This window comes from Cricetulus griseus, chromosome 3, assembly GCF_003668045.3.
Source record: "Cricetulus griseus strain 17A/GY chromosome 3, alternate assembly CriGri-PICRH-1.0, whole genome shotgun sequence".
Lineage (NCBI taxonomy): Eukaryota > Metazoa > Chordata > Mammalia > Rodentia > Cricetidae > Cricetulus > Cricetulus griseus.
The window spans coordinates 55,241,578-55,256,102 of NC_048596.1; the positions used below are offsets into that span (position 1 = coordinate 55,241,578).

Consider the following 14,525-nt stretch of genomic DNA (forward strand, 5'->3'; position numbering starts at 1 on the left):
ACTGAATGGGTCCTGACTTCAGGTTCAGGGGTTGGGATGTCTGGCTGCTGAAGATATGCTGGGCTCCTTGTCTCTCATTCCTGTGGGTGACGGTGCTTTCCAGAAGGTCTCACAGGAAGAGCTCCGAGTTGAGCAGAGTCGGAGTCCTCCGGTTCCTGGGACACCCACTCCCCCAGCCTTATCCCACCAGCGTCTATCGAGCAGGACTCCAGCCCCTATCCACCAGGACTTTTCCCTCTGGCCTTGATTGGCTCTCCAAGTCTACACCCATCCCTACCCTGGCCTGTGTGATCCCAACCAATCATAGTAAGCACCCCTCGATGGCCTCTAGGAGCAGCCTTGGAGTACAGCATTTAAATGGAGTGACAGGTATCAGCTGTACTTTGCTGTGTGACTGTGAGCAGAAGCCTCTCTGAGCCGGTCGTAACCGTAACTTTGCACAACCTTAAATGGATGTGCAAAGTAGGGGACACATCAGGCTAAGCGCAGCCTTGCGTGTGTCATCACTGTTACCATCACCCTCCCTGTGCTCCTAGGTCCAGCTTTTGGATACCTACAAAGGTGATAGGACTGTCTGGTCTGGACGTTCCTGTGGACAGAAGTGCTCTGACCCCTGGTATCAAGCAGTTTAATATGGGGGAAGGACAATCAAAACAGGATGTAGAGGAGTCATCTTTGAGGCAGGGGGGCAGAATTCAGGGCTTCAGGGTAGGAGTCCTGATTCCAAGACTGGCAGGCCCTAAATCGGCTTTGAGGCAGGAACCACCGCCACCAGGGTTTCCAGTTGCCCTGTGTTCCTTAGAAGATGTCTCTATAGAAGAGTGTAGGAGAGCTGGGGTAAAAGGGCTTCCAAAGCACTTGGCCATCAGTGCGAGTCTTGGCTAGACCGCAAGCACAAGGCAGAGGAAGTCAGGAGCCCGAGCCCGGCTGGGAGGGTAGGGTCTTCCTGATCTCCATCAGTGCCGATGCTGGGGAGAGGGTATGGTGCCAGCGGAGCCCTTGGGATTCCAACATGGCCAGGGCCTCCAGGATACAGGTTCTGGTAAGGGAGGGGCCTGTAGGTGGCAGGGGCCAGCAGGACCTCTGGGACAGGCAGCTGCTGATGGTGTGGCTGGGTAGGGGTCCTGGAGTTGGAAGCTGAAGCTTTACTGGCTTCTGAGGGAGAAAATGGTTTAAGTGGACTGCAGATTTCCCTCACAGCACCAGTCCTAATACTGAGGCCTACTGGGTCTGCCTTGGCCCTGGTTGCCCATCTTGGCCTACTTCAGTATTTCTCCTTATTATCTTCTCTGCCTGGACTTTTCAAATACCCTCTCTCAGTTCCAAGCTGAGCTTCCACCTTCAATGCCCAGCTTAGGATCCACCCCCTCCAGGAAGCCCACCAGGCACCTCTCCTGTGCTTTATACCCTGTCTCTGCCCTGTTCTCTTTGCCCTGAGCCTTTCTGCCCAGGTTGGGGTGAGGGTGGGGATATTGCTGATCACAGTGAAGTCCTTTCCTGGAGGCCTGTGTGCCTGTCATTGTGTTTGGGCTGGACACTCACCTTTCTCTCGTTCTGCAGAACCTTTGAGCAGGCAGTGACTGAGGCTGCCACGACTCCGGGCTGGGATGCTGAGCAGTGGCCTTGGGGAAACAGGCCTGAAGATAGGCCAAGCAGGAATGGGGAAGGAGGCCAAGGAGACCCCCCCCCCCCGCCACACAAACACAGAGTCAGATAGGGGATCCCAGGGCAAACCAGAGGACACAGACGTGAAACAGGTCAGAAGTGAAGGCCTTAGGGTCTGGGGCCAGGGCTGGGCTTAGAGCAAGAAGGCATGTGTGAGATAGTACCATGAGTCAGGGTCACTCTCTCTGAAGCCTTTGGCGAAGGGGTTGCTGGCAATTTTCAGCTGTGTGATCTACAAAGAGAAAGTATAGTTATGGGCTGGCCTCCAGCTATTAAGCCCTGAAAAGCTCACACTTAGCCTCTCTGTTCCCTGGGAACTTCCAGTCAGTAGGACCCAGACTCCCTTGGCCCAGGACCTCCAGAGCCAGCATGAAGGCAGATGTCCAGGGGACAAGAGGAACCTCCAGCCTCAGTCTCCACCCCTCAGAGATGGGCTGGTGGTCATGAGCTCTGGCATGACCCACCCGGTGGTTCTGATAGGCTGTCACAGCTGTGAACTGGGTCTCTGTGAAGACAAATGACTTGAAGTTCTCTTGGGCATAGCGGGCACTGTCCTTTCGTGGATCCACGAAGACCACATGGAAACGGGGCTGATAACGGTGCATGGAGTTGAGAATGATCTGCAGAAGGGTGAGAGCCGAGGAGTGCAGAGGTAGAGCTGGAGTAGCCACCCTCCCTGGGCCCAAGATTCTGCCCCTTCTTGCCCATGGCCCACCTGTTGTTTGCCTTCAGAACTACTCAGAATCTCACTACCTTCCATCTATCATCAAGTTAGCCGGCCCCGGTCATCTTTGATGTGATCTCAGCTGCATCCTGGCTGGTCTGCCTGCTCCCCATCTTGTCCTGCCCAGTCTCCACATAGCAGGTGGGCAAGACAAATATACCGCTCTAAATCCCCTATTGCTCCCATCCACAGAGAGGAAAAGCCACGGTTCTACCTCAGCACCTGGCCTGTGTGACAGCCTACCCAGCACTTTCCTTGTTTTCATTTCAGCCCCACTGGGAGTCTCCTTGCAGTTTCCTAACTCACTCTGTATTTTCTGGCCTCAGGGTGCCCCTAGGCTTCAAAAAGTTTCCCTCGCCCCTTCCCTTCCTCCCTCTCTTCCTTCAGATATCCAATTAAATACCATATCAGCCCTGCTACAACTAGCTCAGCCCCTCCCTCTGATGGCTTAGTGGCTTGCGCCTCACGTGGCCGTTGTCATCCATCAGGTTGTTGGTCAGCTTGAGTTTGTCAAAGGACACAATCTGTCGCATCCACTGGGCACCCTTGGCTGGCGAGTCAGGGTGGAAGTGCACTCTGCCAGGTGTGGCCGGGTCAGCCTTGCCTGCCACCAGCCAGGCAGAACTGTGGAAGGCATACCTGGGGGAGCAGAGTGAGAAGTCAAGGGCTGTCCCCAGCCTGTTCAGTGCCAAATCTGACCAAGAGAATGGTGAAGAGTCTGATCCTGACCGGGCACACTCAGTCTGCCTGGTGAGCATCCTTTGTTTTTAAATTAATTCTGTATGTGTGTGCCTGCCTCAGGCTAGCCCATTCCCTCCATGCTGGGCTTCCTTCTGCCTTCCTTCTGCTGTTGCTCTAGCCTAGGCCTCCCTGGCATGGACTCAGAAGGGCTCCATATCACCCTGTCTGCCCTTGGAGTCCAGTTTGTGTCCTCAGCATCCCTGTTCTCCCAGGGCCCAGACCTGTATCTCTTGTCATCCAGGGGGATGAAGTCCATGAGCAGAGCGTAGTCAGCCAGTGTGTCCATGCCCAAGATCTTCACCTGGAAGGTGGGGAACATCCTCCTGTGGGAGGGAGGTGCTCAGCCTGGCCGTGGCCCCAGCCCCTGCCCAGCCCCCACTGTCCATGCCCACACCTGCCCGCCTTGGTGACGATCATTTCCGTGCCCAGTTGGTTGAATTCTTCCCACAGTGGCTTCATCTCCAGCTGCACCATCACACTGGACACACGTGGGTTCTTGGGGCCCTGCTCAGTGGGCTCTACCACGGCTTGGGCTTCTGTGGACATGGTGCAGGGACCTGATGGGAATGACATCCCCAGCTGGGGCTCCCAGCTGGTGCTGCTCACAGGTGGGGAGTAGTTCTCTGGGGGAGCAAGTACCCCCAGGCCAGCAGACAGGAAGACTGTGGAGAGACGAGGAAGCTATGAGGCCTGACCTTGCGGGCCTGATGGTCTATTCATCCTCATTTTTGAGGTAGTGTCCCTATGCCTCTTCCTCTGGAAGGTCTCCCTGCCTGCCACACTTCTGCTCCCAGTATTGCCATAAGACACCACTCCACATCTCCATATTCAGTTACAGTGAACTTTTTTTTTTTTCCTGAGACGTGGCCTCATGTAGCTCAGGCTGGCCTCATTATGTAACTCGTTCTGCTTTGGAAGATATTCTTCAACTTTGGATCCTCTTGCCTCCACTTCCCAGGGCCTAGGGTTACAAGCATGTGTCAGCACGACTGTCTGGATGGGAGTGTTGAGGCATGGCAGCATTTGGTAGTCAAGGCTGGCCAAAAGCTAGAGGGACTCCTCCTGCCTCAGCTTTTCACGATTCCTAATTTAAAGTCTTTCCCCTATCAAGACTCTGGAGGGCAGAGACAAGAGCCACATGGCTTTGGGCACGTCCTCTCACCTCTTGGATCCCCAGTTTTCCTGTCTCATGGGGGGGCAGACACCCACACTGTGTGGGGAGCAGAGTGTGAGACAAAGGAGTCTCTTCATAGGTGACATATTTACAGATGGGGTAAAAGTGAGGAAGTAGAACACGTACAAGGCTCTATGGAGCCCCAGCTGCCTTGTTTTTGGGGAAGGGGCTTAAAGAGGATCTCAGTTCAACCAAATTAAATTATCTCCTTGGAACCTGAAATCTGAACTATATCCCCAGCAACACCTTTAAATTGTGGCTATAGTATACATAATGTAAAATTTACCATGTTAACCAGGTTTAAGCATACAACTCATGGCATTAGGATTTTCATGGCTGTGCAACCACCCCACCCCCACCCCAAGCATACGCTATGTTCTAGACAGCCTCTGTCACGATTTCCAATACAAACCTTGGCCAAAAGCTTCTAAACTCTCCAGTCTCCCTTTTAAAATAATGATACTTGGGCTATGAGATGTCTCAGCAGGTGAAGGAGCTTGCTGCCAAGCCCAAATATATTGAGTTCAGTTCCCAGGATTCACATGGTGGAAGGAGAGAACTGACTGCACTTATCCTCTGATTTCCATTAGTGCACACTGTGCGAATTTGCTTTCTTTTGATGTCATAAACACCAGGACTGAAAGCAACTTGGGGAGAAAAGGGTTTATTTGGCTTACAGGTCTCAGCCCATCATTGAGGGAAGTCAGGGTAGGAATTCAAGCGGGAGCTTGAAGGTAGGAACTGAAGCCATAGAACACTGCTCACTAGTTTTCTCCTCATGGCTTGTTCAGCTTGCTTGTTTTCTTTTCTTTTTCTTTTTCTTTTTTTTTTTGGTTTGGTTTTTGTTGTTGTTTTGTTTTTTGTTTGTCTAGTCAGGGTTTCTTTGCATAGTCCTGGCCATTCTGGAACTTACTCTATAGTCTAGGCTATCCTCAAACTCAGTGATTTACCTGCCGCTACCTCCTGAGTTCTGCGATTAAAGGCATGCACCACTATTGCCTGGCCCTCAGTTTGCTTTCTAATATGACCCAGGAGACCACCTGCCCAGGAATGGCATCACACCAGTGGGCTGCATCCTCCACACCAATCTTTAATCAAGAAAAAATGCCCACAGGCCATTCCAATGCAAGCAATTCCTCAGGTTTATTCTCTTTTCCAAATGACTCTAGTTTGTGTGAAATTAACAACTAACCAGCACACACACTAAATAAATAAATACTAACAAAATAATGATGCTAGGCTGGGGACACAAATCAGTTTGTTGCTTTCCTAGTGTGCACAAAACTCTAGGTTTGATTCCCAGTGCCACAATAAAACAACAGTAACATGGTAGTACATGCCTGTAATGCCAGGACTTGAGAGGTAGAGGCAGGAGGATCAGGAGTTCAAGGCTCTTCTCAGCTATGTAGTGAGTTTGAGGCCAGCCTGGCTACATGAGACCCTCTCTCAAAAAAAAAAAAAAAAGAAAGAAAGAAAGAGTAAAATGAAAATTAACGAGCAAAATGGATAAGACTCTGATTCAATAACTACAAACAACTAAAACAGTGGTAAGACACCAGGTCCAGCCATTAAGACGACTGCTAGGACAAGAAAAGAAGCCAGAACAAGTGTGGGTGAAATCCTAGGGTTGGTGGGAATTTAAAATGGTGCTGCCTTTTCGGAAATGAGAGGTCCTACAAAATGAAACATGGACCACCAATTAGGAACCTACGAAAAGGTGTCTGCACCCCCCTCAGGGCAGCGCTGCTAGCCAGAGCCACCCGACGAGTTCCACAACTGCCCCACCCTGCCATGCACACTTGCATGCATATATGTGCAGCAAAGTGCAATACAATAATTATAAACAATACAAAGACAGATTGCTGCAGGTGTCTAGCACGACACCAGGTAGGCAGTGCCACTGGGCTGCTTACAGAGCGTGTGAGGACAAGGTTTTGCCACAACCCTGACTGCCCCTAACCCCATGAAGAGTGACATGTCACAAGATCTTGGGATTGTAGCAGGGGGTGGAGGCCTTTGGGGGAGAGCTGCTGGATCTGAGGCTGTAGCTTAGGAAGCCTCCCATCCAGTTGCCCAAGCCTCAGAACCCCATCACTTATGAGGCCACCTCTACTGCCTGACCCATACCTACCTGCCATGTGGACAGCGCGATCTCAGCTCAGGGCAAGCTGGGTTGCAGCCTCACCCGGGGAGGGGCAGCCAGCGACACTGGGTTGGCTTCTTAGCTCAGCAACACACCTCACTCCCAAGTGTGCACAGGTCCTCAGTTCAGTACTGTCCTTCCCGCCTCGATTGTCTTCTGTCCGAGCTCCTGGCCAAGGCTTTTCCTCCCGAGCTGGCACTTGGTCTGGATGTTCATGAAGTCTGGCTCTGGGATGCTTGGGTGGAGCGTCTCCAAAGCACCACTGATTGTAGTGTCTGGAGCTGGGCCACTGGCTGGGTTTAGCTCCAGGGGCAGGCACATGTGGAAGGGGGCTGGTGGGGAGGTTGTGACGTTGCAATGCTCCCCCTCTCCTCTCCTCTCTCCCTTCTCCAGCTAAGAGCCCCCCCAGCTATTGCTGATCAATGGGCCCCAGTGCAGGTGGGGGTGGGGTGCCATCTTGAGAACAGACAGCCTGGTGTCCACAAGGGCCAGGATCTGGTTAGGTGAAAGGGCTGAAGGGGAGGCAACAGACAGATGGCAAATGAGAGCTAAGTGCAGAGGTGATGTCCTCCCTTCTAGCCTAAGACCCCAACCTACTGGTATTGAATGGGGCAAGGGACAAGCAGGAAACATAAGAGAGACAGGGAGGGCTCCAGATTGGGTAATAAGATATTCAGATCCTCCTGCCAGTCCTGATTGCCTCAGTTTTCCTGACTTCAATGAATAATCAACTGCCTGAGATAATCCAGCCTTAGCTGAAAACGGCATAGCAGGGGTCATGTCCTCGCCTGATGGTCACCTGTCTTCTCCATTAGGGTAGACTGAGGCAGGTTGTGTATACACTCTACCCTCTGGTTCCTCTCCAGCCTTGCCTGGCACCTCCTCCAAGCTTCCCCATCTGTCCTGAGGGGAACCTAGTCACAGCCCCGGGATGGGCTGTTCCCTAGCCTGCACTTCCTTAGCAGAGGGCACCCTTTGACTAGTGGCCTGTACTAAATGGCCCATAGAAATTCACCTGTCCAGGCCACTGTTAACCCATCCTGGATGGAATATCTAGTCCTCCTTAGAGTCTGGTTCGGGAAGGCTAGGTTCACAGAAGCCATGGTCTCTGCCAGAGCCAAACAAGGGCAGGACCCAAACCCATGGCTGGAGGGGTGCTTCTCTTTAAGTGTGGTGCTTGGGGTTCAGGCTACTAGCTCTGCCTCTCCTGCCACTCATTCAATGCCCCTGGATCTCAGATTCCAGCCTGAAGCTGGACACACACACACACACACACACACACACACACACACACACACACACACACACAGAGGGTGGGGGGGGATGGCAGGGGGATCCCATCCTGCACAGATCCACATTCCAGGGGATCCCACCCTGCACAGATCCATACTCCACTATATGGAGGACATTGACATTGGCTGTTGAGCTTTCAGGTAGGCAGAAAAGGGGTGCTGTCTGCAAGTCAAAGGGCACCAATATCTCCCAGGAGCCTCCAATGAAATGTGCCCCAATCCCTCCTGCCCAAGAATTCAATGTGATTGGTGGGAAGTAGGGGAGACAAAGGAGAGGTTAGGGGGCTCTGTCCCAGTCTTTGCAGCGCCTCCTCAGCCCAGATTCCCAGAAGTGGGCCAGCCTGGGGTTCTGTTGGGTCCTGATGTATATGTGTGTGTTTGCCTTTGATACATGTAATGAGAAATACACACACACACACACACACACACACACACACACACACAAACATAGAAATACTAATTCACATGCCTACATGCACATTCATGAACTCAGAGGCCCACTCATGGCAGGACAGTGGATAGAGCTTGTGTGTGTGTGTGTGTGTGTGTAGTCTCTCCACACAGGGGACACAGCCCTGCACATGAACACATGTACACTGTGCGAGGCAACACATCCTGTACCCCTCCCTAACTGACCTGCCTTCCTGCCTCAGGCTCTGGCTGGCCCACACTGCCCTCTCATCCATCTTGCCTGCCAGCTGGTCCCTGGCGTGCCCATATCCTTCACACCTTCTCATCTCACAGCTCAATACCAGGAGGCAGCATGGCAGCCATGGCCGCAGGGAGATGAATGGGCCAGGCAGACTGCGGAGGCCCAGAAAATCAGGGCTGCAGGAGGACATAGTCTGGGCCCCAGCAACCTGAGCTTTCCTGGGTGGTTTGCAATGCTATGCCTGCCCAGGAGGGCTCCTGGGTGAGGACAAGGGGGACACCACTAGGACCTTGCATTAGAGCTAGGGAGCCAGGGTGGAGTTGGAGGTCAGTCCTGTCAGGGCAGGCACAGAGAACAGGGTCCTCTCAGATTTCAGTTCATGTTCAGTCCCCTGATGCTGGTGGGTGGGAGGAGGTGGTAAAGGGACTTTGGCTTCCTTGGTTTCTGGTAGGCTTCCTTCTGCCCTAACCCAAGCCATCTCCTGGAGTACCCTGCAGCTGGGCCATTGTCCTGGGTATACCTCTTCTGCATCCTAAATCCCTTTGAGTTACCCAGAAATTTGCATCTAGGCCATGTGCTTACCTACATACAGATTGCCTCAGAAGAACACTTGTGGGCCCAGTACTCTTGGGAACACACACATATACTAAGAACACTTGGGTAGGCACATACCTGGACCAGCACAGCTATACACACTTAAATGGGCACATGTAAGGGGGCTGGAGATCCTTCTTGGGCTCCTGGAAGTCCCTTTCCAGTTCTTTCTCCACATATAGGATCACTCTCTATTTCCAGGATGTGTGGCCAAATATGGGCACAGAGATTGCTACCATTGGTCCCAGGTCCAAGGTTACACTGGCTGGCCTTTCCCTCAGCTTCTCCTTCAGGGTGTTATGCCCATTATGCCCTGTCCTGTGGGCATCCCTACCCTCCTCCACCCACCTCCCTAGTCAAAGAGAGGCCACGCTGGATAGAGAACAAGAACCATGACTTCTAGGAACATTCCATTTTATATCATGGGATCAGTTGTCTGACAAGGGACATGGTGCCCAGAGTAGGACAGGGAACCCTGGGCCTGGAACTGTGCCTTGGGACCCATTGTTCAGGTAGTGAGATTGAGACCAGGCAGGCATGACTTGGGTTAGGGAACCAGGGTGGAGCTGGAGGTCAGTCCAGGCAGGGCAGGCACCGAGACCCGGATCCTCTCAGATTCCAGGAAAGCCACGTTCTTCTCATAGTAGGCGGCCTCATTAATGAACACAGGATACACAATGGAGTTCCCCTCATATAACACGTCCTCACCACTGAACAGCTTGAAGATGGGTTCACCCGGCCTCAACGGCTCAAAGTCGTGGTCCTGGGAGAAGAGCCAAGGGCAAGGTTGCTGGGGCCATGACCTCTGCCCCCCCCATTCCCGCCCCCAGAAGGGAGTAACTCCAGCCTTGCCAAGGAGCACTGCCTAAAAGCAGGGCTAGTTCTGAGAAATGTGTCATCAGGTGCAGGAGCAGCATGGATGTTTCCCACTATGCAAATTAGGACGGCTATGACGTCATCAGGAAATACCCTCTCTCCAGAATTGCTTCTATATACAATCTCCTCTTGAACAAAATATAGAACATGCTTATATTTTTGAAAGTAAACTCCCTAAAATAACTGCTACATAGCATTTGCATACAAAGCATTTGGGCAGACCTGGTTTGGGATGCTCTCTACCAGGTGTCAAATACTCTTGAAAATACTATGATTGCTTCAGGCAAAGGCCACAGTACTGCACAAGACCATGTTCAACAGCAACCCTGTGTAGACAGTCAACTCACAGACATAGGCTGCTCACATATCCATGGAAAAAGAATATTCGCACTTCCGATCAGATGGGTCCTGTCCCCTCCCCTCTGCTTCTTCAGTCGAAGGGCAGCCAAGGAGCCTCCCTCCACCCCAAGTGTGAGGGTTGCTGTGGCTTCAAATGCCAGGCACGAAGCAGAGCTTCAGGTGCAGGCCTGGACTGGACCGGCCTCCGGTCCAGCTAGGATTCTAAGGTACTGGGGGCTCTGTGGGACGCTCAGGGTACCCCCTCCCAACTCACACTCCCTGCAGCACCAACCTGCAGCTGAGGGTGCACAGTGCCAGTCAGGTCGCCGTCTGCTGTGCGTGGGAAGTCCACACTGCCCAAGGTCCTGTAGATGTCCATCTCAAAGGCAGGAAAGGCCATGCCTGTGTTGAGGTTGGGTGTGCCCGCCTGTCCATTTCTCCGTTTTCCAGGAGCCAGCCCTCTCCCCAGACCTGTTTCCCTGCCAGCTACTGTGGGGTCTCACCTTGGTTGAAGAGCTCAATGAAGTCCAGAATGGACCCCACCAGAGTTCTCATCTGTGAGAACAGGTCGGCCCGTAGTACACCCTGAGGCTGGGGGCCCAGCTCCAGACCTGGGGACCAGAAAAGGAGATGTCAGACAGGTGCCCCAGGTCCAGACACCTACCAGACTCCTCTGGGTCCTGATTCCACCCTCCAAGTGTCTGTCCTACCCCCTTCCAACTCCCAACTCCACCTCTCCAGGCTCTGGCCCTGACTCCACCCTTCTAGCCCCTTCCCCCCTCCTCCTCCCGCCTGACCCCCTCACAGATCCCATCCTTGGACACAGATTCCACGCTGTAGGTCTCCCTCCCGGATATATCATACTGAAAGAGGCGGCAGGGCAACCCAGGGTTCTGCAGCTGTGGGATGAGAAGGGCCAGTCAGGACCCAGGCCTTCTTGAGAGGGGAAACTGAGGCACTGAGGCTGGGAGGAGCAGTGTACAGGAAGCCCGGGGTCATCCACCCTGCCCCACCTCTCTCCCTTGGTTGGAAGGTTCCAGAGAGTCTGGAAGTACCTTCAGGTGGCAGGCCCCTGGGGACAGGGGACAGGCAGAGGTGACCACTCTGCCCCCTCCCTTCCCTCCCTCTCCCTGCCCTCTAGGAACCACCTGTAGGTAGTGACACAGGTGCAAGTTGAAGGGGCTGTGAGAGGCTTCAGAGATGAGGCAGACCCCAGTGTTGGCTGTGGTGTTGTGCAGGTCTAAGATGAAGTCAAAGGCCTGGTCTGTGCCCTTGGGGCCCAGTAGCTGGTTCAACTCTTGTGCTCTTGTCACTTCATATGGGTCATTGGGAGTGGCTGTGGAACTGTGGGGGAAGGAGTAGGGGACACCAGTCCCCATCATCTCAATCAGTGTCCTTTTTCTTGGCTAACTTTTCACCTTTGAGGACTTGGCTGAGATGCCACCTCCTACAAGAAGCCTTTCCTGACTGCTCTCAGCTACATGACTGCTTCATGTAGCATCCAACTGTGTCCCCAGTAACCTGAGGGTCACACCTTGGTCCTATTCCCCAATGTGAGTCTCACTCCAGCTGTCAAGAGTCTGGCCTAAGGTTCAGGGACTGATCCATCTTGCAGTCAGGACCGACTTCCTGGAAGAAGTGACATTGATCTGGCTCTCTCAAAACCAGAGGGTCAATGAGCAAAGGTAGGGCTGCCTTGCTAGCCACAGAGGCTTGTCTGCAGGGATGCTAGTACCCGGCTGTGGACCAGCCAACCTGGCCAGCTCACCTGAGGAAGGTGAAGGTGAAAGTGCGGTTGAGATCACGGTCCATGTAACGGCGACAGGCGGCTGTGGCTGCTGGGTTGGCCAGAACTGGCATGGCTGAGAAGCTGGGTCTCTGCAGCTCCCCTGGGGCCTGCAGCCAGTGCCGGATCAGGTGGATGCCACACATCTCATTTCCGTGGGTGCCCCCAGTCACAGCCACTCGGCGCAAGGGCTCCCGGGGCACGGGCAGGGAGCTCATCCCAGTGTGGAGCAATAGTCTACAAGAGATAGAGCTGGGACAGCAAGGTGAGCTCCCCGTGCCCTGAGAAGTCTGAGAGGTATCAGGTGACAGCTGTGTCCCACCTGTACCCAGAAGCCAAGTTCAAGGATACCTTCAGTGAAATTTCTGTTCCACTTGGCACCTCAGTTCTGCCTCTGGAACTTTCTTTGTGGGTGAGCTGCTCTCCCCACTTTTCTCTCAGAGGAGACACTTTCCTCTCTGCCTTTAGAAGGAGTTTCTTCCACCTGTGAAACCAGCACAGGAGCCGCGTTGGTGTTAAGGAGACGCATTGTCACACATTGTTAATAAGTCTCCATCTCTTAGAAGAATAGGCTCTGTTTCCTGTAAACCATGTTTCTCAACCTGTACTGAACTTGTAACCCGTAATGTATACCCAGCCTTTTACCTTGTTAAACCCTAAACACCTGTGGTGGCACCTCTTCTTGTGCCTGTCTACCCCCCAGGCAGCCTTGAGCCCTGAGTCCCTCACCCTTCTGTCCAGGCACTAACAGCAATGATCTCAACAGCTGTTTTCTATCAACCTAACCCTTCCCCATCAAAGGGACCTCAAAAGCCATTGAGGAGCTGCTCTCTGAAACCTGACTTAGGGGGAGGCTGTGGTCTGGCCAGTCCCTTGTGCTCCTCTAAATTCACCTTGCTTTAATCAAATAGCCTTGGAAATGGCTCTTTCTCAGGTCTAACATACCTAACCTAAGAGGGACTCAAACATTCAGAAGAGTTGGCTGGTCCCACCCCTACCATCATCACTACAGCTGGTGCCAAGCTTTCCAGGAGAGGAGACTGTCTCCCCATTAGCTGTGCAGCAAGTATCTAGGGTCCAGGCCACCCCTGCACCCTTCCTCTGACCTGGCAGAAAGCCTCCACGAGTCCTCTTACCTGCTGCTACGTGTCTGGGCTTCCCTAGGCCACGGGCCTGAAGTGTCCACCTCCTGGCCCACAGTATTTACAGGCCTGGAGGCCCCATGCAGGAAGTGTTTGTGCCCAGTTACTGGAGAGCTGGGGGTGGGTGGCTGGGCTGAGAGCCAAGCAGCCAAAGTTCGTAGGGCTCCACCCCCACAGCCTAATGGGTCCAGATGCCTGGGGCAAGTTCCTTGCCCTCTGCTCCTCCTCTGGAAATGGGGACAGTTTTACCTGCCAGAGCCTCTGAGGATTCCTGCTGGAAGCTGCACTTACCCTTGGAAAATTAATCGCAGAGATTCCTGACCTGGAATGTAACACGAAAAATAAAAGGACCCAGAGGCAGATATTCGGGTTCAAGCTGAAGATCAGGGAAGCAGAGCAGCTGGTCACTGGCTCACACCTCTAGTTCAGGCTGAAACGGCTGATCCACACACAAGCTCTTCACCAAGTCTCAAAGTGCTGCCTCTCCTCAGCGTGGCTGGAGAATGAATGCGCCTATTGAATGCTGAAGACCCTGCTTCTTTTATAATCCTCTAGTACTGGAATTAAAGGCGTGTGATCTGTTATTCTCTTTTTTATAGCCTAGTTCCTTTTTTATTTTAATTAGAAAGAAGATTATTTTACATGTCAAGCCCAGTTCCTTCTCCTTTCCCTCCTCCCCTGCCCCCCCCCAACTAACACCCTACCTATCCCATACCCTTTCTGCTCCCCAGGGAGGGTGAGGCCTTCTGTAGGGGGCCTTCAAAGTCTGCCATTTGGGATAGGACCTAGGTCAACCCCCTTGTGTCTAGGCTGAGGGAGTATCCCTCCATATGGGATGGGCTCCCAAAGTCCATTCCTATGCTAGGGATAAGTATTGATCCACTACAAGGGACCCTATAGATTTCTGAGGTCTCCTCACTGGCACTCACATTCAGGGTGTCTGGATCAGTCCAATGCTGGTTTCCCAGCTATCAATCTGGGGACCAAGAGCTCTCCCTTGTTCAGGTCAGCTGTTCCTGTGGGTTTCACCAGCCTGGTGTGGACCCCTTTGCTCATCACTCCTCCTTCTCTGCAACTGGATTTCAGTTCAGTTCAAGGTTTAGCTGTGGGTGTCTGCTTCTACTTCCACTGAAAGACCCCCGAAGAGGTACTTTCGTAGAGGGAGACCCACACCCAGGAATCAGCGAGGCCACGAACTGGATGTAAAAACAAGAGGCTTTATTGGAGACGCGGGTACCCGGGGCGACTTAGCTTCTGTGTGGCTAAGCGCGCCGAGCCAAGGGAGAGGTGCCTTTTTATAGAAAAAAACACAAGCAAGGAACAGGGATTCTATTGGATGGTTCAAATGAGGCACAGAGCCATTCCAGATCAGCATATTCTCAAGGTCTGGTGTCTGG

General features: G+C 53.0%; 2 protein-coding genes across 8 annotated transcripts; both read right to left on the reverse strand.

The window, feature by feature from the left end:
* Positions 1 to 806: 806 nt before the first annotated feature.
* On the reverse strand, positions 807 to 3,691 carry Tbx10 (T-box transcription factor 10). Its single transcript, XM_027408742.2, has 7 exons — positions 3,525 to 3,691; positions 3,352 to 3,453; positions 2,857 to 3,028; positions 2,130 to 2,285; positions 1,830 to 1,897; positions 1,543 to 1,637; positions 807 to 1,155 (listed from the first exon to the last, which is right to left on the reverse strand). The coding sequence occupies exons 1-7, from the start codon at positions 3,674 to 3,676 to the stop codon at positions 866 to 868; spliced, it is 1,035 nt and encodes a 344-aa protein (XP_027264543.1). The 5' UTR covers positions 3,677 to 3,691; the 3' UTR covers positions 807 to 865.
* A 5,691-nt stretch (positions 3,692 to 9,382) lies between these two features.
* Acy3 (aminoacylase 3) lies at positions 9,383 to 14,114 on the reverse strand. 7 transcript variants are annotated; one of them, XM_035442068.1, is made up of 8 exons: positions 14,058 to 14,114; positions 13,420 to 13,624; positions 11,969 to 12,470; positions 11,349 to 11,544; positions 11,006 to 11,099; positions 10,704 to 10,811; positions 10,493 to 10,602; positions 9,383 to 9,748 (listed from the first exon to the last, which is right to left on the reverse strand). In XM_035442068.1, exons 3-8 carry the CDS (start codon positions 12,202 to 12,204, stop codon positions 9,533 to 9,535), a joined length of 960 nt encoding a protein of 319 aa, XP_035297959.1. In that variant the 5' UTR covers positions 12,205 to 12,470; positions 13,420 to 13,624; positions 14,058 to 14,114; the 3' UTR covers positions 9,383 to 9,532. The 7 variants fall into 7 exon arrangements, with proteins under 7 accessions (XP_035297959.1, XP_035297962.1, XP_027264545.1 ...); XM_035442071.1 differs by lacking the exon at positions 14,058 to 14,114 and having other exon boundaries at positions 11,969 to 12,096; positions 12,338 to 12,470; positions 13,420 to 13,681; XM_027408744.2 differs by lacking the exon at positions 14,058 to 14,114 and having other exon boundaries at positions 11,969 to 12,223; positions 12,338 to 12,470; positions 13,420 to 13,681.
* Positions 14,115 to 14,525: the final 411 nt, after the last annotated feature.

Coding starts and splice junctions, on each gene's coding strand:
- Tbx10 (XM_027408742.2), bottom strand. CDS start 3,676: ATGTCCACAGAAGCCCAAGCCGTGGTAGAGCCCACTGAGCAGGGCCCC. Junction 1,898..2,129: donor CAGCCTATCAGAACCACCGG/GTGGGTCATGCC, acceptor TTCTCTTTGTAG/ATCACACAGCTGAAAATTGC. Junction 1,156..1,542: donor TTCTGCAGAACGAGAGAAAG/GTGAGTGTCCAG, acceptor TTTCTCCCTCAG/AAGCCAGTAAAGCTTCAGCT.
- Acy3 (XM_035442068.1), bottom strand. CDS start 12,204: ATGAGCTCCCTGCCCGTGCCCCGGGAGCCCTTGCGCCGAGTGGCTGTG. Junction 11,545..11,968: donor TTCACCTTCACCTTCCTCAG/GTGAGCTGGCCA, acceptor CTTCCCCCACAG/TTCCACAGCCACTCCCAATG. Junction 11,100..11,348: donor ACCTGTGTCACTACCTACAG/GTGGTTCCTAGA, acceptor CTCATCCCACAG/CTGCAGAACCCTGGGTTGCC.